The sequence below is a fragment of the Echiichthys vipera genome, assembly GCF_963691815.1.
Source record: "Echiichthys vipera genome assembly, chromosome: X".
In the NCBI taxonomy this organism is placed as follows: domain Eukaryota; kingdom Metazoa; phylum Chordata; class Actinopteri; order Perciformes; family Trachinidae; genus Echiichthys; species Echiichthys vipera.
In genome coordinates this window covers 42469950-42493319 of record NC_139825.1, presented here as the reverse complement: position 1 = coordinate 42493319, position 23370 = coordinate 42469950, and the positions used below count along the sequence as shown (strand labels likewise).

Below are 23370 nucleotides of genomic sequence, written 5' to 3'. Positions count from 1 at the left end.
CATACATACAAAGAATACAAATAAAAGAATAAAAGAATAAAAAATTATATATTAATTATGAAAAATAGAAAATTTAACTGTATGTTCAGTATCTTTAAGTTGCTGAACATTTAAATAATACATACAATTAAAATAAAATGCTAAATAAACAACAGTGTATGTTCAGTTCTGCATTATGTGTTCTGTAAAAAAAGGTACATATCGGAGAACATATATGGCAATACGATAGATACCGATATGTCTGTGATTGGCCAATATCGGCCCAAAATTGATAGGGGAAATCAAAAGTTTCAACAATAAGATATTTGCTGATATCACAAAGTATGCCACAATGTGATTTCAATTAAATTCAGAGGGCTGTGATGCTGATTCAGTTACATGTATATCATCTCACATAAAGCAACTTAAACATGATTTGGCAATTTTATCATTGAGCTCCAAACATTTAAATGAACATACTCTATTTATTTTGTTATAAATAGAATAAATATAAAGAGGGAATATCAAAATAAAGGTTTATCTTAAAGATGACAATGTGTATCAATATTTTCACTTTACACCGATGATATTGGATAGATGTATCGTTACACTCTAATCTCTTATTTTACTATAAATCCCTAAGTGCATATTCATGTAAACCAAAACTTTACTATGTTCCAGTTGTACATTTTGTTCCCTTCTCTGTGATTCAAATGATTGTGTAGATTTTATTATTTGCTGCAGGTGTGCTTGGCATGTCTAACTGTGTTTAATCTATACCAATGTGTAGGGCTCTGAGGAGTGGGTATTGATTGAAAAACAAGACACTTATCAACAGGACCATGACTGGAAGGAAGAAGAACAGAACAAATCTCTTGCATCTGATTCCTTGTGGCAGAAAAAGGAGCTGGAAAAAGAAATAGACATTACCAAGATGATGCATAAAGAGGTAACAGGGTATGACAGAAAAGAAATGAAAAGCCATACTGATGAATTTTCATCAACAACACCACCCAGAGAGGTAGATGAATGCTCTGAGCCATGGCCGGCTAACAAAAGTCGTTTTGTGATTCAATTATCTGACAATGCAGACTTGTTTCCAGAGAAATCTCAAAGTAAACCATCTCAAGCCTCAGACCCTGAGGCAAACAATGATGTGGCCCTGGGCCCGTGTCAGATTAAAGAACGCACAGCTTCTAAACCAAGGAAAAAGAGGAGACCCCAGAGCTTAAACCTGGGAATGCCTGCCGAGCTCATCTACAGTAAAGGAAGCAGTGATTCTTCTTCTGCGGAAAATGAGGGCTCTGACTCAGACACCAGTCTAGGAAATAACTCTAAAACAGGAAATCATTGTGAATCATCCCTCGTGGAGATGATGAAAGATGATCAGGGATCAGCGAAGGATCAGTCTGTCAGGTGCTCTAAAGATAACCATCCAGAGGATTTATCAATAGGAGAAAGCAGGGAGGTCTCCACTGAAGGCACAGAGCAGGTAAAGAGAAAAGTAAGTCAGGTCGGGCCGGCTGATATTGATTTAGGCTCAGTGAATGGACCCGGAAAGTCAGAACATGATAGTTCATTAGCAGCTGTTAAAGGGGAGTGTGCGATGAAAGTGAGGGGGAAGGTCCTCATTGACAACAAAGAGCTTGCTGAGGTAAAACTGCGACAGGTCAGGACGCATGAGAGGAGGATCAGTAGTTCTGGGGGAGAGGATATTGAGGGTTTCATGGGAGACAGAGGTCAGAGGACATCTCTCCACCGACTGTCAGGCAGTAGCTTCCAGTCCGAAATCTCCAGGATTGTCCCTCTCAAGCCAGAACGGTCAAAGAGCGTAGCATGTAAGGATGAAAGGGACAGGACAGGACAGGACGAGCCCACACGGGCCATCAGAAGAGAATACCGCTGGTCGGTGGGCTCTCCAGAGGGATCCTCAGACCTGGCCTGGACTGATGCTGCCACCTTCCATCCAGCATTCGCAGTAGATCTGGAGGGTATCGCTAAGACAGAACATCCTGATGATAGCTATCAGTCCGGTAGAGGACCCACCGAGAGTCAGTCGTTTAGCTCAAAGATTTCAGCGCTTCCAAAAACAGCTCCCCCAGCCCCACCAGTGAAAACACAGAAGGCCCGGGAGTCTGGACTAATACTGCGGAACAGCCGAAATGCCGGCAGGGAGCCGAGCCTGGATGCAGCCAAGAAGAGACACTCGGTAACTCTGCTTGGCATCTGCTATTCAGTCATTGGAATTAAAGCATCGCATGAGCTTCAGACAGACTCGCACGCCATTTTTCTTTTTTTCTACGTTTTCAGTGACTCGAATCATCCATCTTACTTGTTCTTGCCTGTTTGAAGAGCAGATGGAGCGGTACTTTTGCTCCGTCTTGTGACAAAAATGTGTCAAACAGTTTGGACATTTTCCCATATGAAACCCAATTTATCCCCTCCCATTGCTCTCAACATGCACCACACTGTCTGGCAAATCTGTACAGCTCACCACTGGCTGTGAAATTACAAAAAAAAGAAGAAGACAAAAATCAATATCTCATGTTTTCGGTTGTTGGTTTGTCTTCACCTTCTCTAGCTTGTGAGCCTCAAATTTCCTTTCAGCTCACGTTGTTATCCGTCAGACGGTGTCAAGGAAAGAAAGGCTTACATGTTATCATCACTCTTGTGATTTTTGCACAGCTCTGTGCCATTTTAAACTGGAAATACAAAACAAACAATTTCTTGCATACTTATTTGAGGGAGTAAGGGTAAAAAGTATTACCATCCATTACTTTTGCAACAAACAGCTATTTTCCCCCAAATTAGAGATAAATGGAGTATAGGATTGGTTAGGGCACACATTATTGAGAAACTACATCAAACTGATGAACTTGCATCAACAGAATTTATGAAATATCCCTCGATCTTTCTGATTGATGATAATATATCATAATTCCACTGATGCATTACTCTCCTCTGGATAGAAAAACCAAACTGTGATGTAAACACATTGGTTCCTCCAACTGTGAAACCCCAGCAGGCAGTGAGCAGCCAGACACCACAGCTCAGTGCCTGACACAGTCAGATTTGCTGCTTTCATTTCACTGTTGGTATCATTAGGAGTTTGCACGCTTTTGGCACTGGAATGAAAGGAATTTGAAGTGAACAGACATGACAGCTTTCATCATTTCCCACCTTTTCATCTGAGTCAAGCTCTTGCATATATTGGATAAAACAGGCATGAGAAGAGGTGTTGTGTAGCTCTCAGTGTGCAAACGACCGAACTAATGAGTGACAATCATATCAAGATCAGATTGAACACGGGGAGTCATTTTGACAAGCTGTGGAATGCACCACAGCACCTTTTATTGAACATTTTACAATATTATTTGACAATATTATTTGGATGCTCCCTTATTGAAATTCAAAGGGCGTCGTGCTGCATCACTTTCTCAGTTGGTCAATGAGTGGCTGCTATGTTGAAAACCTGCTCATTACACAATCTGCATGATTCTCTTGTCCTGCCTCTGCTCATTCTAACTAATAAACCTGGCTGTAGATGTTGTTTTTGTTGCGGCAAGGTTACCTCTTTTCTGTCCTCTGAACTGTATTGCTCTATGTCGCTGTACAATAGTGCTTGAAATGTGTGCCTGAATTCATTTGTCCTTTGATTGGCTCTGGCTAAATTTCTCAACTAACAGTTGAGTCATTTTAAAGGACGTTGAAAATAACGAACTATTTGCTGGTTTGAAAAAGGGCTGGGTAATATGAATATATAGTCAAAACCATATTAAAATGGGTATCTTATATACTTTGCTATGCCTTTTCTAATTTACTGTAAAAGAAACAGCGACCAAACTGTGTTACAGCAATATTTGCATTATTTGGACGCCACTTTACATTCTGATCCTTGCACGTTATGTTCATTAATAAAATGAAAAAATAGTGGCCAAAGTATTAAATTTACACAGGGGTATACAAAAATAGGCTATACCATGAAAGGTTTCCCAAAGTGTTGATACTTTATCAATACCACATGTTTAAAAGATATAATCTCTTATGCATTCGCTAGTATTGAATTTTCTGAAGGTATAAAAAAAACACATCCTCATACATACATCAGATTTCTAACTCAAGAATGCTCACATGAAACAACGGAGAAGAAACTCAAATGGTTCTCAATCCAACTTTTTCTATGCTAGCACTGTTTGCAGGTTGTTAGTTATAAAACAGAAACAAACATCCTATTATGTGCGCCTTAGACTTATTTTCTCTTTGCCGTGGTATTGAAACAGGTATCTAGTATCTTTTTTTGTATACTATAATTGTATTGAAGTTTTGAATTCTAATGAAATGACAGCCTCATTACCCACCTGTTCTCATCCCAACCTGTCATATACACCAACGTTGTCACAATACGAGGAACATGTGGTCAACATGAATTCTAACAAAACTACTGGGTTAGGGTTAGGATAATGTTGTGGGTGGGGTTAAAATAAATACGTTTGTAACGTTACTGAAGTGATGCACCGACACAAAGTCCTGTGTTCGTTGACCTATCCATTGGACTGGCTTCCTCCCGTCACAGACGTTGTCGTTCTTACTTATGGATCTGGCTCTGAGCATCTATATTGCCGCTGATGAGTTCACAGTTGAAAGCGTTTTATACAGACACTCAAGTTTTCCTTATGCCTCAATATCAAACCCCGAGCGGTATTTGACAGGCTGTTTTACCATGTGGTTATCTCATATAGACTATTAACGGATTGAATTGCCATAAAAAATGCGTTATATCGTTATATATATTGTTATGCAAGGACCTGTAGCGGGATAGAATATTGTGGCCATATCACCCAGCCCTACTTTAAAATGTGTGGCTTTATTAAGATTGGAGTCTAACTGAGCATCAGGATCCCCTGTGTTCAGAAAACACAGAGCTCATATTTTCAGGCTCCAGTCAAGCTTTGCTGTTAGGATTTCTGTTTGTATGGTGATGTGTCGATCACTGACCACTGACCACTGACCACTTCAGCTTGTACTAACTTTCAGATGCTCTCTCTGCTCTTTCCTCTGCTTCCCCCTGCAGGAGCCTGTCTCTACTCCTGCCATTTATGAAGAGCCGTTTGCTGATTTCAAGGTTATTCATTTACATTTAAACCCACCCTGATATGTTCCACCCATCATCTCTTTTCCTCTCTGCGCCCCTCCTTTGTGAACTGCATGCCTCCTAACTGACTGCACCAGTTTCTACTGATATATTAAAAGAATAGCAAACAGCTATAAAGGATGAAGTGTGATATTTTTCGCTGGCAACTGCAGTCATCCATCATCATGAGTTTGAATTGTGTTGAACAAAACCCCTTGTGCCTGGCTATTGCTGGCATCATTTGGTTTTTACTGGGATCTAATTAGAAAGTGTACGTATAATTAATGAGTGGCATTACTTTAAATTAGATGCATCAGGAGCTTCATTCATAATTCAATGGTTCTTTTCAATGGGCCTTTTTGGCTCGTGACCCCTTAAAACAGCTGTTTTGCTTCTGACCCCTCGTCACAGGTTGTAGTCAGTACTTTTTTCCTTTCCTTGTCTGTGTCTTTTGTATGCTTTTAGTGACCTGTTTCCTACAAAGGTAGAGATTAGTGACTAAAGACACTACAGTATGAAGCTGGGAATAGTTTTCAGGATTAAGATGACGATGATGACGGGGAAAACTGTGTAACATTTCATTACAGCCTTCATTTTATACATTTTTTTGGAGATTATTTCATTATTGTCCTATAACCTAAAACATGTATCGTTTCTCCTTCTTGTTGATTTCACCTAGTTTCTTTAAGAAAATTATGTACAGCTGATGCCAGATGCATTTAAGTCTGTGTATATTCACAACTAAAAATGGTGCATGCACAAAGATAAAAATATGCATGCACATTCTTTTAATCCTCAGAAATCGTCATGTGTGCCCGATTCTGTTTTACATCTCAAAAATGTAGAGCACACGTGCACATGTCACATTTCCAATCCCACAGGTAGAGACGTAGAAAACAAATGCCCTTAAACATCCGTTTGCATATCAATACTTGTACCTGCTCCTCCAGAGGAACAGCAAAGACGTAGTGCAGTCACACCGATGGATCTTTCTTGACCTGTCACCGTAAAAAAAAATTGCATGGGGGAAAATATTCAAATGAATGAAAAGCATTTCAGGGTTCTGGTATCGTACATACTGACTCACTGTCACTCTCACTGGAATACTTAAATTGAACAGAGCCATTGTAAGTGTTATCCTATCATAGTATTTTGCTCTTCCAAATATAACATGTGAAAATATCTGCTGTGAAGAAGGTTCATTATCTCTAGTGGCACTGGAACAACTTTCTTTACCTACCACTATTATGCACAGATGTGGCTATTTCAAGTGGCCATACCACTAGTTCATCACATATTCCTGTAAACCACTGACACAGTGATATCTCAATCATCATCCTTATTATTAAACATCAAAAGTACTATCAATGTTTATTCTACAGTGCTCATGTTGAAATAGACTTAACAAAGAGCTTCAAAAGTCAGGATGAAAAGTAAACGACTATTAACAGGGAGATGATGCTCAAATGTTAATACAAATGAATGATGAAATTCACCATTCATAGATAATTTAAAAAATGCTTTTATAAATGCACCTTTAATGGACATTTTACAGAATGCTGTGTAAACTGCAGAAGTAATAACACAATCAGTATTACAGTGTAACTGTATTCAGGCTTTGTAGGAACCAGTAATCATGAAAAAACAAGCAACGACTAGAAAAAGTCCTAATGGTATGTAGTAGAAATATTCCCTTTTCTTTTTCTTTCATGCCCTACTGTACATTCAGGATACATTGCATGTACAGTGTCTTTGATTCAAACACGAAAACCTCAAACGTAAGGATCCACCCCATTGCATCATCTTTGTCATCCATCCGTCTGCAGTCATGTAACCTTAGCATGAGATCCTTTACCTTCTGTACCTGCCCTAGAAGGAGCTCGGGGACAGGGGGCCTAAGCCGAGCATGGCCTCAGAGGAAGAGCAGGAGAGAGACACAGTGGCCTGCATGAGGGAAACCCACCTAGGCATCGAGCGCAAGTGCTCCAGCATGACGGTCAGCTCTACATCCAGCCTGGAGGCTGAGGTTGACTTTACCGTCATCATGGACCTCCATTCCGGCGTGGAGGACTTCTCTAAGGGAATGCTGGAGCTCGGAGAGAGGGAGCGACAGCCCGAGGTGGGCCGGGAGGACTTTGAGGAGACCTCCAAGTTCTACTCTGCCCGTCTAATGGGCTCCAGGGACAAGTCTCCCATGGATGAGAAGCTCCCTGAGGAGGGAACACATCATGAGGTAGACCGATGAATGTATTTATTCTTCATCATCATCATCATCACCCACTGGATTCACCCTGCCTGGCTGGACCTGGTGCCATTACTTCCTGCAGCTTTTTTAAAATTATTTAATTTTGTTGTGTGTCGGACCATTTACCATTGTTTGATTTTTTTTTATATTTTGTTCTTTTAATTATGTTTATGTATTAATTTATCAATTTTTCCCTAATTTTATTTTTGTCAGCATTTCTTTGAATTCCCCTGCCACTGTATCATTTTCATGCTTTCGTCAAGCTGATCAATTCAATAAAAATGCATTCCAGTGTTTGTTCTTTAAGTTGAAGGTGTTCAAATGCTTCCCCCTGAAACAATCTTCTGCTGGTAAGCAACAAACGTTTTTCTGTGAAGAAATGTTGATGTTGTTTGACTTAACTGTACTGTTTGTATTCCCCACAGCCTCCTGTGGCAAAGAAAGAAGCCAGTGCTGTGAGCATGGCCCATATGCTGAAGAGGGCTGACAGCAAGACAGAGACGCATACAAATGGATCGGAGATCCAACCCAACATCATGAATGTCTCGCCGCAGGTAATGCATCAATAATATTATAAGCAAGCCTTAGATACTGTTATGTACAATGCTGTAGATTCACACATCTGCTGCCTTTGGATTTCAGTGTCCCTTACATTGTTATGAGCTGCATGATACTGAAAAATGGCTCCACTGTTCCAGCCGGCAAGCAAATCGTAGCATAGCGTCTTTCAAAAAACTCTTTTCCAAGCATTATTTTGGTAAGGTTTACCACATGTATTTGCTTCTTGCTGAGAGTCGAATGAGATTATCGACCATTTATTTGTCTTTCCAATACAAAGCCAGCGTAGTTTAACTTTAAATATACTGAAAAAGGGCAGTCTGCAATCCTGGCTCTATAAGGAAGACTCTCTTTACGCTGACTGTTCAATCACTTTCACTTTAAATCTGCTCTCCTCTCTGCTGCTGTCAGTTGTCCTTTCAGTACAAACTGATTGAACCCTCCTCTACCCCTTCACCTTTAGTCTCCACCACATCCAGGGCCCAGTACTCCTCCACATCCCATCATCCAGATCTTCGGCCAACCCTCTTTACAACCACCAGTTGTGTCTAGAGCCCAGGGGGGAATATTTCTAACTTAATCATATCACTACCAGCCTGAATTTACTACGTCACGATTTGGTTTAATCACCAAAGACTCTTTGCAGTTGACTTCATTGCACACCATGTAATACATGTTATATGAGTTTGACATTATTGTTTTGCAATACACAACTGTCAGAAAAGCATGCCGGCAATGATAAAAGCAAAATATAAGCCATCTCAATTCCCATCCCTTATTGAAACAGATTAGGAGATGGACGTTTCAAGTGCATTTTGAATGGTAAAAATGTATTCAGCCACTGGAATCATCAATATCAAAAGTCAAAGAAAACTCTCTTACCCGCATATTTGAGGGCGTGTTGAGGAGAGTATAACATTCACAGGCTGTAAGATGTAGATGGATGATTTCAACATACTGACCAAGGAAACGCACATGGAACATTTGTCCAAGGGAAAATCATTGCTGAGAACAAAAAACCCTTTGAATGGTCTCTTTAATGTGTCATGTCCTAAAGTCACAGTCATGTTTTGTTACAGCGCGAGCCATCTGGTTTCCCATGTTCCCAGTCTTTATGCTATGCTAAGCTAAGTGGTTTCTGTCTGTATGTTTATATTTATCCAACAGACACGAGTCTGGCAGGAATAAGTGTATTTCCCAAAATGTCGAACTATTCTTTGATAGCCTTTGCAAGGACTTAACATCTCTTTCGCCTTTGCTAAGCTACAGTATTGGTAGAAAATGACCACAATACTCAGTACAAGATCGATCCCAGCTGTCACTTAAAAAATAGACTTGCATTAAAAAAAATGTATGTTTTGGTAGAACTGGCATTGGTCTTGATTAGAGGCGGTGACATGAAGCCTATATTCCCTAGACAGGGATGACATAATAGCATCATTATGGAGTGATGAAAGTATTGATAGAGCATTAATGAGGATGATGAAAGCAGGTGTGAATCCTATTCATCTCAAGAGGCAAAGATTTGAGTGCTGACTGACTGTCCCACAGGTGCCTTATTAAAATGTTTTTTTTCGTTCTTTGCTGTTCAGTCATTCATCTAATGGTGTGGATGAACTCGGTTGGTTGTGAGGAGTGGGTGCCTTTGAAGTGCCAGATCAGTGTTAAATCCAATTCCAAAGATGTCAGAGTAAGACATTCTTCAATTTAAAAAAAGTGTGTGTGCATCTGCATTGAACAGAGGATGACGTCAACGATAGGCAGACAAAGATCTTATTTTGAGCCAGCAGAGGGAGCCATGTCATGTCTGGCAGCAGCATAAAAGCCTGGCTGCTGCCAGCTGCCTGCAGCACAGTGACAGCTTTGAATTTTAGAAGCATTGCCACCAGACTGTAGTAAACAGAGATTGTTCATCTTTAGGATTGTCTTCATAATCAATGCATCATGTATGCTGTTATTGGTTTGATTGTCAGTCAAAAACATCAAATGACTATGGATTCAAAATAGGATTGTACATGTGAATGTAAAAGCCTCAATACTATATATTAGAAGCATTTACATGGGTGGGGGGACCAGTGGATCAGCGGTTAGCACTGTCTCCTTAGAGCAAGAAGGTCCTGAGTTTCGTGGATTTCCACCCATCACCATAACATGTAAAAAGTGGGGCTGGATACCAGGCTTTATCTAAGCACTGTACATCCGGTATGCCAGACTACCACAAGTGTAACTAATGACAATAACAAAGGCTCCGGTGAGCCCTGTCAGAGCCAGCATTACCAATAGACCTTTGACCTGCAGACATTTAGGCTTGTCATGGCAATAAAATCACAGGTGAAATAACATAAGTTAACATTGGCTCATTTCCATCAAGTGTCTCGGTTAAGACATGACAGTGAGCCAGCATTCACAATAACATCCCCCGGAAACTAGCTCACCTAAATGGAATGTTTTCGCTAATTATGTTATCAATTACACCTGTGCATTAAAATGGTGCGGGAACATGAAAGGTTGGCTCGGAAAACTGCAGATTACATAAACCACCTACTGTTTAGTCTGAGATGCAAACAACAAAGGCTAACACCAACTAGCCTATGCTTGAATTCCACTATGAGAGGGCATAGAGTGGAGAAAATTGTAGAAAAGGCTAAAAATCAACTCCTCAATGAGTGAATATGACCTCTCACTACAGAATCTGACATCAATCTTACCTGTTTCTATCATGGAGTAGTTGTGGATTTCACCCAGAAAGCCCAACAATCTCAACACAATAAGAGCAAAGAAAGACAAACAAAGAAATTTCACAATTTACAATCCAAGAATATTGACAAAAACACAGAAATACTCACTCGGAGACAAACAAAACTGACACTCCAGCACAGAAAGAAACATATAATAGATGGGTTAAGAATTTGTCAGACAGAGATCTTAACCACCCAGAGAAGGAGGTCCAAGCTAAGGGATTGAACTTTGCCATGACACCAAAAGAGTTACCCATAGTGGAGTTGATTACAGCTACAGAATCTGCTATAAAGAAAAACAACCTTACTGGAACTCAGGCTGAACAGCTAAGGTTAAAAGTGTCAGCAACGTTGGCCCAAGCTAAGCCCCCCCCCCCATCCAACGTCACCATTGAGGAGAGAAAAGCAGTAACGGCATTGAGAAAAGATCACAACATCACAATCCTTCAAGCAGACAAGGGTAGATGCACAGTTGTGCTCGATACAACTGATTACCAGGCAAAGATCTATGCAGCACTTAGTGAATCTAACACTTACGAAACTCTGAAACGACACCCTACCATCAGTTACAAAAAGAAGGTTATAGACTGTCTGCAGCAACTACAAAAAGAAAGGGGTCATTGGCAAATCACAATATTACAGGCTCTATCCCCAGGACTCAACCCCCTGCTCATATAGACTCCCAAAAATCCATAAAGAAGGGGCCCGGCTCAGGCCCATGGTCAGCAGCATAAACTCGACAACATTGTCAAACATGTAGGCAATATCCTGGCACCACTGGTGGGAAACACCCCACACCACATCCAAAACTCCATAGACTTTGTGAACAAAGTCCGGGACTTAAAAATTGATCCAGATGAAACCATGGTATCCTATGATGTGACTTCTTTGTTCACCTGTATTCCAACCATGGAGGCTCTGGCCACAGTAAGAAAGCGGGTCACACAGGACAACTCCTTACACAACAGAACAAATCTCAAACCAGACCACATTTGCCAACTTCTGGATTTGTACCTGAACACCACATATTTCCAGTTTAATGGCACTTTTTACAGACAAAAACACGGCTGTGCCATGGGTTCACCAATATCCCCTATTGTGGCAAATCTATATATGGAGGAGGTAGTGTCATGAACGGTGCGGGGAATAACTCCAAGGAGCAGAACCCAAATGCAGACAAGGAAACCGAGTAAGAGCTCAACAGATATTTAACAAACAAAAACGAGAAACAAACAAAAACCAGAGAATGGGAAAACAGGTCCAGGGTCCAGGAGACGAAACACGAACGGAGGAAAACAAGAACTCAGGGAAATATAACAAAAGAAACCAAGAAACGATTAACAACACAAAACGCAACACGGATAGAAAACACAATCATAAGAAGTAGGTAGCCAACCAAGCGAATACACGAACCACGAACCACGAAATAGCAATAATAGTCTGGCACCGGACGTGAGTCACATCCGACTATTTGTCCAGGCGTTGACGAGGAGATGAGCCACAGCTGGGCAGAACCACGCCTACCAGCTCCAACAGACAAACACACAGGGAAAGACACATGCAGGGGGAAACAGACAGAGGGAGAAAAACTCGCACAAAAGGAAGAGGGAAGAGACTGACAGGTCAAGGCTTTGAACTCCTTCAAAGGAATAACACCAAGCCATTGGTTCAGATATGTTGAAGACACATGGGTTAAAATAAAATCCAAAGAGGTGCAAACTTTTACTGAACATATAAACTCAGAGGACAGAAATATCAAGTTCACCAGAGAAAAAGTCAAGGACAACAGTTTGCCTTTCTTAGACTGTGACGTCCATATGGAGAATGACAGGACCCTCTCCATTGGGGTATACAGAAAACCCACTCACACAGTTTTATATATTCTGTTTGACTCCCACCACCCCCCGGAGCACAAGCTTGGATTTATCAGAACCCTGCAACACAGAGCTGATAATGTACCCACCAGCTCACAGGCCCAAGGGGAAGAACTCAAGCACCTATGAGGCGCCCTCACAACTTGTGATTACCCCAGCTGGACCTTTGTGAAAATGGGAGCTGCTTCCAGAAAGAAAACCAAAGTGGTTGAGAAAGAAAAAGAAAACAAGAGAAACAACATAGTCATCTCGTATGTGGCTGGGGTATCAGAGAAACTCAGGGGGATCTTAAACGAACACTGCATCCCTGTGTGTTTCTAACCCAGTAACACACTCAGACAGAGACTAGTACATCCCAAGGACAGAACACCACACACCCATAAAAGCAATCTGGTTTATGCTGTCCAATGCAACGAGGGATGCAAACATCTCTACATTGGAGAAACAAAACAACCACTGCATAAACGCATGGCCCAACACAGGAGAGCTAACTCCTCAGGCCTGGACTCTGCTGTCCACTTACATCTCAAGGAGAAAGCCCACTCCTTTGATGACAACAATGTTCACATGCTTGACAGAGAGGACAAATGGTGTGAAAGAGGAGTATAAGAAGCCATCAATGCAAAAGTAGAGAAACCATCGCTAAACAGAGGAGGAGGTCTGAGACACCACTTATCTCCAATTTACAATGCTGCCCTTTCATCCCTTGAAAAACAAAAAGATTGGCAAACATTTTTGTCTTAATGACTGGTGTGTATTTCCAACATGCTGTCGTATTTCATTGATGCACTTACATACTTCCTATCAGGAAGTTAATAAAGACTCTGCCCTCAAGTCTATTTCTTTCTGTCCTTCAGAACTATGGAGTTGTCAGCCCAAGGGAGGCTCCTGCTGCCCTTAAAGAAAACGGCTCACCTGTAAGTATCTTTACAGAGGAAATACATCAGTGTGACAGCATATGTGTATGGCAGAGAAATAAATGTCAGCCTTGTGCTATCACTGTCTTCTTTTGCAACCTTGACCTTCTGAATAAGTTTAAAGCTGAATGAAGTTAGAAATGAACACCGGTTTGTGTGTGTGTGCGTGTGTGTGTGTGCAAGCGTGTGCATCAGCCAAATGTTCACAGGACTTAGCTGAGTACAGTAGAAAGGAGTATTATTTCTCTGATTTCTCATTTTCACTGAGATTTGATAATAGAAAAGCCTGCACTATAAATTGTAGGAGTTTTTTGATGCATCATAAAGCTAGGGGAAACATTTTTCTATGAGTGTTTTGTTTGTCATGTGCTTGCACGCAAGGACACACATGCAGGCACGCATGCGGGTGGTGCAGTGTACGCTCCGGCTAATGGTTTTACACTATTACCTGGTATACAGGTGGCAGTAAGGTGCCAAGATATGCAGCAATGCACCAACAAAAGCAACAGAAGACAAAGACTGCCAGACAGTAAACATTGATGCTGGATTTAAAATGTTTGGCATAGAAAATGTTATTATGAGGAAACATATGCATTCATCATTTGTAAGGATACAATAGTGCACATTGGTGCGACTTCACATGACACCTTTAATGATGTGAGCATTTACCATTTGTTGTGAGTCCCCAAGGTTTATGAAGGTCCAATAGTAAATCGCTGTAGTACCTCTTAAAGTTTTTTCCTGAACCAATTGTGCTAAAATATAAGCACATCTCTTGCTTTACACTCAGATTCTACTTTTTTTTCAAAACACTACCCAGCATTCTCTACATCTGGCACCGTCTTCTTGAGTAAAATCTGCCGTTCAAACTTTTAAACTTTAATTTTCTTCCATCCGCTCTGACTTCTCACATTGGAAAACACATTACACAGTTGTTCAATGAGCAATCAGAGCTTTAGCAATAAAAGGTGAGCTCTTCTGCTTTAGAGCTCTCCAACATTGGAGAGAGAAGCATAGCAAGAGGTGTGATAGTAAGAGAAGAAGGAGGAGGAACATTTTTTTTTCCGCCCGCAGAAGGAAGATGTCTGTTCACCATCCCCATCTGTTAACCTATTCCTCTTCTGCAAGCTGTGGTAGATGCATGTGCAGATATAGCTGGAAAAGCTGTGCTTTATATTCACCCCGGGAAAGTCACCCGTGGCTAAGACAACACCACATGTTGTCTTGAGAGCATGTGTGTGCTGTTGTGTGTCTGCAGTGTGTCCCTCCATGTGTGTATGACTCTGCTCTAATGAATGTGCTGTAGATAAAAGCTGGTACCCAGGAGAGGGTGTCCCCGCTGACCATCACCGCTGAGAGCGTCACCTCAGCAACCACAACTCAAGTTACCAAGGTAACACCTTTTCTGTTCCCATGGTTACAGTTTAATGAGTGGAGCTAGGAGTCATCCCTCCACATCTGTATCTTATGGTACACTCTTAAATATGTCTTGTCCCTCCTTTTTGACACATTGGAGTAGATGACTAAATAAACAGATGTAAATATATTACATAATTGGATTTTCTATTGACACTGTATATGATAAGGAAATCAATATTGTTATGATTCAGTTGCCACACAATGTAATGTGACAATGTTATAAACTCCAAAAGGCTATGCATTAATAAAACAATGTGTCTTTACTGAGAAAATGATCTGGTGCACATGTTTCTGAAGACAAATATACTAACATAAAAAAACAATGATATAATTACCAATTTTGTCTTCTGTAAAGCTTTTTTAATTTTGGGGAAATGTCTTTTTTTTTGTATTTGTTCTGCAGACTGTGAAAGGAGGCTACTCAGAAACCAGAATTGAGAAAAGGATTATAATCACAGGAGATGATGATGTGGACCAACACCAGGTGAGAGGGAGTATTAAAGAAATTCTGCAACACTTGCAGTGTTTGTTTAAGTCAAGTAAAGTAATAAGACCCAGGAATCTAATATGTGAGGTTTATGACCCATACATTGATGCTCCATGTCCCCAGGCCCTCGCCATGGCGATCCAAGAGGCCAAGCAGCAACACCCCGACATGCTGGTGACAAAAGCAGTGGTTATCAGGGAAACAGAGTCTCCCACTGAGGAGATGCAGAAAGCAGAGGTATGTGACTCTTACAGTGTTGACAGTCTAGTCATGTGATCTGAGGGCAGGTAACAGGATTCCTACGCTTTATGCGCTTTGATCCATTACTGAATAGGCCAACCAGGCGCAGGCCCAGGGACTCAAGGCCATGGAGTGGCTGTTAACATTTCATGGTTGAATATAAATCCAAAAAAAGGGTTGAAAAACACAGAGATACTAATGAAAGAGGAGACACAAACTGAAACTACAAAGACTGAAAAAGACAACAAAGACTCCAAAACAACCACAAAGAGATACAAAACGACCACACAGAGATACCAGGGTACCTACACTGTAAGGAAAAGTATGGAATTTAATTTGATTAATTTCAAGTAGAGCCGCTGCTCCTTTGCGTTTAAAGGAGCCAGTTGAGGTGGTTCAGGATCATCTAGTAAGGATGAACCCTGGGCGCCTCCCTAGAGAGGTGTTCCAGGCACGTCCAGCTGGGAGGAGGCCTCGGGGAAGAACCAGGACCAGGTGGAGAGATTATATCTCCACACTGGCCTGGGAACGCCTCAGGATCCCCCAGTTAGAGCTGGTTAATGTGGCCCGGGAAAGGGAAGTTTGGGGTCCCCTGCTAAAGCTGCTGCCCCCGCGACCCGACCCCGGATAAGAGGCTGAAGATGAAAATGAGATGATGATGATAAGTATGGAAAAAAGGAAAAGAGTATGGAAAAATGTTTGTGTTGTTTCCAGACTATTATCTCACTTTCTGAAATAAAATAATATAAACAAATCAAAACAAGTTTACTAAGGTAACATAGCCAACCTGTAAATGAAATGAAACGTGATTTATTTAATTTTTTCAATACATGTCGTCTACATTTTAGTTATGATTTATTTTTATTTTATTTATTTACAAGTATGTTTACTTCATCTTAAGCCAATGAAGCACAGACTTGTGTTTTCTTTTGTAGTTCCTGGTTAATTGTCCACCTCTACTGTTACTATCCGTAGAGGCAGGTTCACAGTTATTAATTTCACTCTTTTAGCATTTAGCTTAAACAAAATGCTGTGCGTTGAACATGTCTTGGTTTGGAGTTAATTCACTTATATGAGTTATAATATGTAGGTAAAGGTTGTAATTACTTAGAAACATAATGGAATACATTCAGCATACATTCATACATTCATAAACAGCCCCAAAGAACTACAAAACGACAACACAGAGATACAAAACGACCACAAAGAGACACACAATGACGACAAAGCTCATAAACAGCCCCAAAGAGATACAAAACGACCACAAAGACACACACAATGAGGGCAAAGCTCATAAACAGCCCCAAAGAGATACAAAACGACCACACAGAGATACAAAACGACCACAAAGAGACACACAATGACGACAAAGCTCATAAACAGCCCCAAAGAAATACAAAATGACAACACAGAGATACAAAATGACCACAAAGAGACAAACAATGACGACAAAGCTCCAAAACAACCCCTAAGAGATACAAAGCGACCACACAAAGATATAAAGCGACCACGCATTGATACAAAAACGACCACAAAGAGACGCGCAATGACTACAAAGGCTCAGAACTACCATAAAGGGATGGAAACAATTGCAAAGACTTAAAATGACAACAAAGTGTCCCATCAATGTAGGAGGGCCTTCTATATTTTTGTACCCAGGGGCCCAAATCTCCACCCATGTGTGATGATTGATCTGCGTGTTGTTGTCCCCTTGCAGTCCTGATTAGCCATGGTGGCTCCTGACAGGGGGATAGGAGAGGATCCTTCAGCTGTTTGTCTACTGGCCTGCCCCACGGGACACCACCACCCAGATATGAGGGCTCTCTACCCGGCCTGGCTCCGTTAAGCAGTAGACCTCCACTCCTGTCCCTCCAGACAAACCAACTCGGTCTCTTACCCAACCCGGCTTCCGGCCTGTCCCGGCCCAGCCCGGCCCTCCACCTTCTTATGGGACAGGAAACGTATTCTATTGGATGATTTATTCCTCGTTTTATTCAAGTGGAGTGATGCAAGATTGAAAGTGAAACCCGGTCACAGCTTTTTGAATTCACCTCTTTAAGAGTCATATGTCTGAAACTTTACTTGCATATTATTTAATCTAATATATTTTTGACTCCTTTGAACCCTGAGGGTCATTTGAATCAACCCACGTTCTGCCCCAAGACACTCCCCTCACAAATGACTTATTTTAACTGTAAGGCTCACACATCTGTCACAAATAAAACGAATGAGCTAAGGACAGTTGAGTGAAAGGATGGGGACAATGCTGGTGGTGGGGTATGGCAGAGAGGTTGGTGCCAAGTGGCAGAGGCAGCCTTTTGCTCGATGTTGCAACCTCCTGGCTGGGACACCTTCAGTATAATCAACAGCTGTCTTATTAGCTTTTTACATTTTTATCTATAGAGGATCTAATTTATGTCCAGTGTTTGCTTGTTTATGAAATATGTATAATATCAGATGATTATAATCTGCATGATTCAATAAAAATAGCAGAGGGGATTTAAAAAACAAATGTCACAGACATGTCCACATTTGAAATCCATGAGAAGCTCGGCGACGATGGGACTTTGCGCCTAGAGAGAAACTGTGAAAATCACTGGGCCACTGGGTATGGGCACAAGCTGATATCAATGTTAATGGAGTCCACTGAAGGACAGTGGTGTAACACTTCAGCGGACAAATGGGACTCAACCAACATACAAACATCACTGTCCTCGTCCCATTCCCCTGCTCACTGTTACCGTTTTCATTCTGTGGTCAACTCACCTATTACATAAAGAAATGCTGGTCACACATTTTGGGCACAGTTACAGGATTTTTAGAGATATTTTAATATAGATAATGTTTTATCTAATAAGTTTAAGATATGTGCTGACATGTTGTCATTTGATTTTACTGACTTCCATCATGAAACAGAGTTTGTATGTTATTCTGCTGTTTTTGGACGTTTCAGTCTTCATTGTGTGGACAGGACTTCAGTTTTTCTCCTGATCTTACAAAGTTAATCCGAGATCTCACCCTTAACTAGAAAGTAGTTTGCAAAAATTCTGAAGTTATGATGCAATGAAAAGAAATGCAATGAACTGGGAGCAAACTTTTGGTTGATATGTTTTGCCTGTAATATCAGGCTGTTCAATATTTAAAAGCATTTTTCTATAAAAAGATCGATCATAGCGGCTTTAAACAGCAAAAAAGATTTTCCAGTTTTGCATCATATATATGCATGTTCACAAAAATTGCCTGAAACGTTAGAAATCACAAGATTAACTTGGGAACTTCTGTGTTTTCTGTTGGATTAACTCTTTTAAGTTATGGTGTATGAGTTTGTAATTGTATTTATAGGAGGAATGTGAAGCCTGTGCTTTTCCTCCATTGTTCCCCAGACAAACAAAGCTGAGACTCATAGTGTAAAGCGACGTCTATCCACAGAAACCTGTTGGCTGTTGCATAACATATATCCTGGATGACCTTTAATAATATACTATGCATCATTAATCATACATAAGAATCACTCTGATGGAGCCTGACCCATGTTAGCCGTGTTGCCGTCATCGTTAACTTTGTGCTACTGTTAACCTAAGCAGTGAAGCGCACTGCGTGTGAGATTTGCAATAAGCATTCATTAATCTTATCCTCTGTACTCTAAAGGGAGAAAACTGTGAACTCTCATGTGTACCGAAGCGTAACCAAAACCTATAACACAGAGTTAGAGATATTAAAGGAGCTTGTGACCATGGCTTTGTCACCCCTGTCGTGTAATCCTCCCATCTTCTGACTTGCAACTGTTGACCTGCTGTTGATGTGTCTGAGGAAAAGAAATTCCCAAACTGGTTATTTGATTATTCTATTTTGCTCTGTTTTAACTTTTTCTGGTCATATGACACTGGACTGTTGCGAAGGCACTTGCTTACAATGATAGCCGCACATACTGTAAACTGTTAAAAGATCATGTGTCTTTGACGTAGTATTGAACACACTACTGATCGAAGAGAAACATCAGGCATCAGGATAGATGTGTACTGTGGGCGAGATGGTGAGAGATAGAGGGCCTGTATTTATATATAAATATCCATACTTCTGTGTATTATCCTGTAAACTATGTAGAAATTAATAGGAGGAGCAGGGATGTGTTTTTAGCTTCAAGAAATAAGGCAGCAAGTATAATCGGAAGTGTCACATGAATGGGTGCCTTATGTTTGGAGTCGTGGTCATGGGAGCAGGAGCCGCAGTTATCAGAACTCGGCTCAAAGTGCTGTTAATCACCACAAGGCAGATGTAGAAACAACCTCTCAGTCCAAGGTTAAGAGGAGCTGTCTTGAGAGTGAATTACTGTCTTGTAAAAAAATGTGACATTGAGTGCAGTGATGAGGAAGTCTCTCTGAATCTGGACTCTTCTGTTCTCAGCGAGATGAAAACATTTATTGGCCCCATTAACGTAGAAAACCAGCATAGTTCAGATTATGGATATGCATTTTTTTCCCCTGTGAAGAGCATCCTGTTTAGCCTCCACCTTCAATTCTCCACTGACTTTTGCTCTACATCCCCCTAGTGCTTGGTGGTGTGTATTTGCTGTATTTGCATTCAGTCTAAATGGAAAACATACATGCATAAATAAATGTCTCAGTATGATTCAAACGCTGTCTCTGATTCTAAAAAGAGGGGAGAGGGACTTTGACACCTACAACAGAGAAGTGAAACATGGGGAAATGTATCATTTTTTCACTTAATTATATTGCCTTCATACATTATTAACTCATCATATGTAATAAATTGTATTTTGTAAAGTAAGAGGAATGGATTGTATTGTTATTGTAGTGAAACAAAAGGACAATTTTACCTCGTCTTGTACTGCCATCTTTTGGCCAAGTTCAGCACTCAACTGGGGTAGAGCTTTTAGGAAGTTATTTGTGTGATGTTAGTGCCATCTAGTGTATTTTTTCTTCCCTTTCACTGAACATATAAAAGGACTTTACACACACTGTATACAGGGCATCCCAAACAAATGTATACACACTTTAAATAATTGTTAAGTAGGTGTTTATTAAAATTCATTTAATTTTCAAAATGTAATAGAATTTACAAACATCATGTCGATCTCCACACCAGATAGTTGGACCAGTCCCAGCCTGGTCCTGGTCCTGGTCCTGGTCCAGTCCCAGCCTGGTCAGATGCATACATGAACTGATGAAGCCTTGGATGAGAGGTGAAACGTCTTTCTAGACAAATAACCAGGTCCAAGCCTGGATAAATGAGACATTCACAGGCTTATAGCAGACAGTGAATGTGAAGCAATGGAATCGCACACATTACAAAACAATTCCCTTGGTATTTGCATGCATTCACGTTCAATGGCTGCTCTCAATTCAGCGACTTTTACAGGTCTGATAGCATAACTTTGTATTTTAGGTACCCCCCCACCTCTCAAAAAATTAATTAATACATATATATATAATATTATATAATAGTTATCAGCTGCTAAAGTGTGTATACATTTTTGGGACACCCTTTATGTATATATACAATACATTACATATATAATGCCATAGATTTTCAGCATTTATATATTATTAAATGAATGTTCGTACAAAAAGTATACATATTTGATACCATGACCTCTTTTCCTGAAAGGAGTTTTACACAGATTTTACACATCAAGATGAGTTTACTAGTCAAGAGAAATACTAAGCCTACGGCATGTCTTCTGTGGCTCCGTCTCAGTTTTATTGTAGTCTGAACTAATGCCAAGACCAGCAAAAAAATATTCCTAAAAATAATTTCTCAGTAGTCTGGAGATCATTTAACAGATGATGATACCAAAACCAATACCAGTACACTTAAATACTGCAAATACTGGGATACATATATTTACACATATTTTCAAAATGTACACATGTTATTTCTATGGTCCAGGCCGTTAAAAAATATTAGTAAATATGAACATGTATCCTCAATCGAAAATATAGAGATAAAACTCAAATTTGTGATGTCATCAAGTATAAAGTCTGAAGCTGCTCTATTGACAATGAATCAGGGAAGATGAAGTCTCGCACAAACAGACCTCCACAGACCTTCATCAGTACTGTACTACAGTCTGACTACTCAGCTTATCGTTCTGGAATAGAGAGAAAATGCCTGACTTCCGGTTTGGCTGAGATGGATTAAACGCGGTAGAGTCTTGCTCCCGCAGCTTTTGATAATTTTTACGTTTCAGGACCCCGAAAGTCACACACATAGTAATATTCGTATCTTTTAACGGATACACCTCCTAAATATGCCGACACATTCGACCAGAGAGACTATAAAAGACCAGGGGGCGAAGGCTAGCCCCGTAGAGGAGGCAGGTGGCGAGATCAGCATGGCGGGCATTACTAAACTCTTGGAGCATCACCGTGAGGCCCTCTTCACCGAGTTCAAAGCCTCCATTTCAACGCTCGAAGCCAAGCTGGACCATATCCAGGCCACAGTGTCCGACCACGCTCAAAAGATAGGCTCCCTCGAGGTAAACGCGAATTTAAAGGACGAGCGTCTGCTTACACTGGAGGCGCCTGTGCTGTGCTAACAGAGAACAACTCTAAGCTGCTGGCTAAAGTCAGCAACCAGGAGTCTCGGAGCTGGCGCAATAACATTAGAGTGATTGGATTACCAGAATCCGTTGAATGTCTGCGGCCCACAGAGCTGCTCATGGAGGTTTTCGGGGAAGGCTTCCTGGATTCACCACCGGAGTGTCTCAGGACTCCCGGCACACTAGCTGAGAAACCGAAGAAGGGGTAGAGACCACGCAGTCATCATCAGGCTGCACAGGTACCAGGTGAAGGAGAAAATCATATGCGAAGCCCGCGCCAGGAGAGGCCAGCTACAATACAGAGGGTCTTTCATCGCCATCTACAAGGACTACGCTCCTGAGGTGGTGGAGCAGCGCCAGAAAGACAGAGAGGTGATGTCGGAGCTTTACAACTAGGGCCTCAGACCCGTGTTGCTCTTCCCCGGGAGGCTGGTCATCATGATGAAGGACGGAGGCCGGAAAAGGCTCTCCGTGGTCACTGAGGCGAAAGCCCTGATGACCACGGGAGAGCTGTTGATTTCAACGCAGACGAGCCGCTTTCATGTTGTCTGGATAATCGTGAGTGGTGCTGACTGTTTCGCTGTGCTATAACAGCCCCGGACTGACCGGAGTTTATATTTTTTATAATATTTTTAGACCGCCCCGTTAACAGTTAAAGTCCTGACGGGCTGCCGATTTTCTGTCTGTTAAAGTTTTGAACAGGACTCGCTAAGTGGTCATTTTAACGCACTGTGGACATGTTGACTCAAGGTCTGGTGTTTTCTGATGCTTTTTAAATTCCTGTTCCTTCTTCCTGTTCATGTGCCTGCTCACACTGTTATGTGAATTCAGTTTGTCTTCGGTCGGCCTTCATGCCAAGCACTGGAAGCTCGTCTGCATGTGGATTTCAGTTTGTTATTATTTATTTCTTTCACAGCTTTATTTTATTTTATTTAAACATTTTATCACCCACCACCACAGTATTCTTGTTCTTTGTTTGGTCACAGGGCTTTACTGAAGCCTGACACTTTTTATAGTCTGATGTGCAGAGGTGACCTGTATTAATACAGCGTGCATTCTTACGCAGGAGGAGGGTTTTATAAATGCTTTCTATTCGTCTGAGCTGAGGTAGAAAAATACCCTCATGGCCGGACTGCCCAATGGCATCTTGGTGCCCTCTGCTGACTGATTTAAAGATTGTTCTGAAATAATTTTAATACATTTTTTATGTTTTATCTTTA

At 41.0% G+C, this 23370-nt stretch overlaps 1 protein-coding gene across 2 annotated transcripts in view; it reads left to right on the top strand.

Annotated features, from left to right (window-relative positions):
* LOC310965512 (band 4.1-like protein 1) overlaps nt 1-20214 on the top strand; it is a 91200-nt gene extending 70986 nt beyond the window's left edge. Inside the window, exons 14-20 of one of the 2 annotated variants that reach the window (XM_083939168.1) lie at nt 5051-5101; nt 7781-7909; nt 13383-13442; nt 14749-14835; nt 15265-15345; nt 15472-15585; nt 17306-20214. In XM_083939168.1, the coding sequence (XP_083795294.1) occupies nt 5051-5101; nt 7781-7909; nt 13383-13442; nt 14749-14835; nt 15265-15345; nt 15472-15585; nt 17306-17311 (528 nt within the window). In that variant the 3' untranslated portion in view covers nt 17312-20214. The remainder of the gene's footprint in view (nt 1-5050; nt 5102-7780; nt 7910-13382; nt 13443-14748; nt 14836-15264; nt 15346-15471; nt 15586-17305) is intronic. The other variant, XM_083939169.1, reaches the window with a different exon arrangement.
* The last annotated feature ends 3156 nt before the right edge of the window (nt 20215-23370 follow it).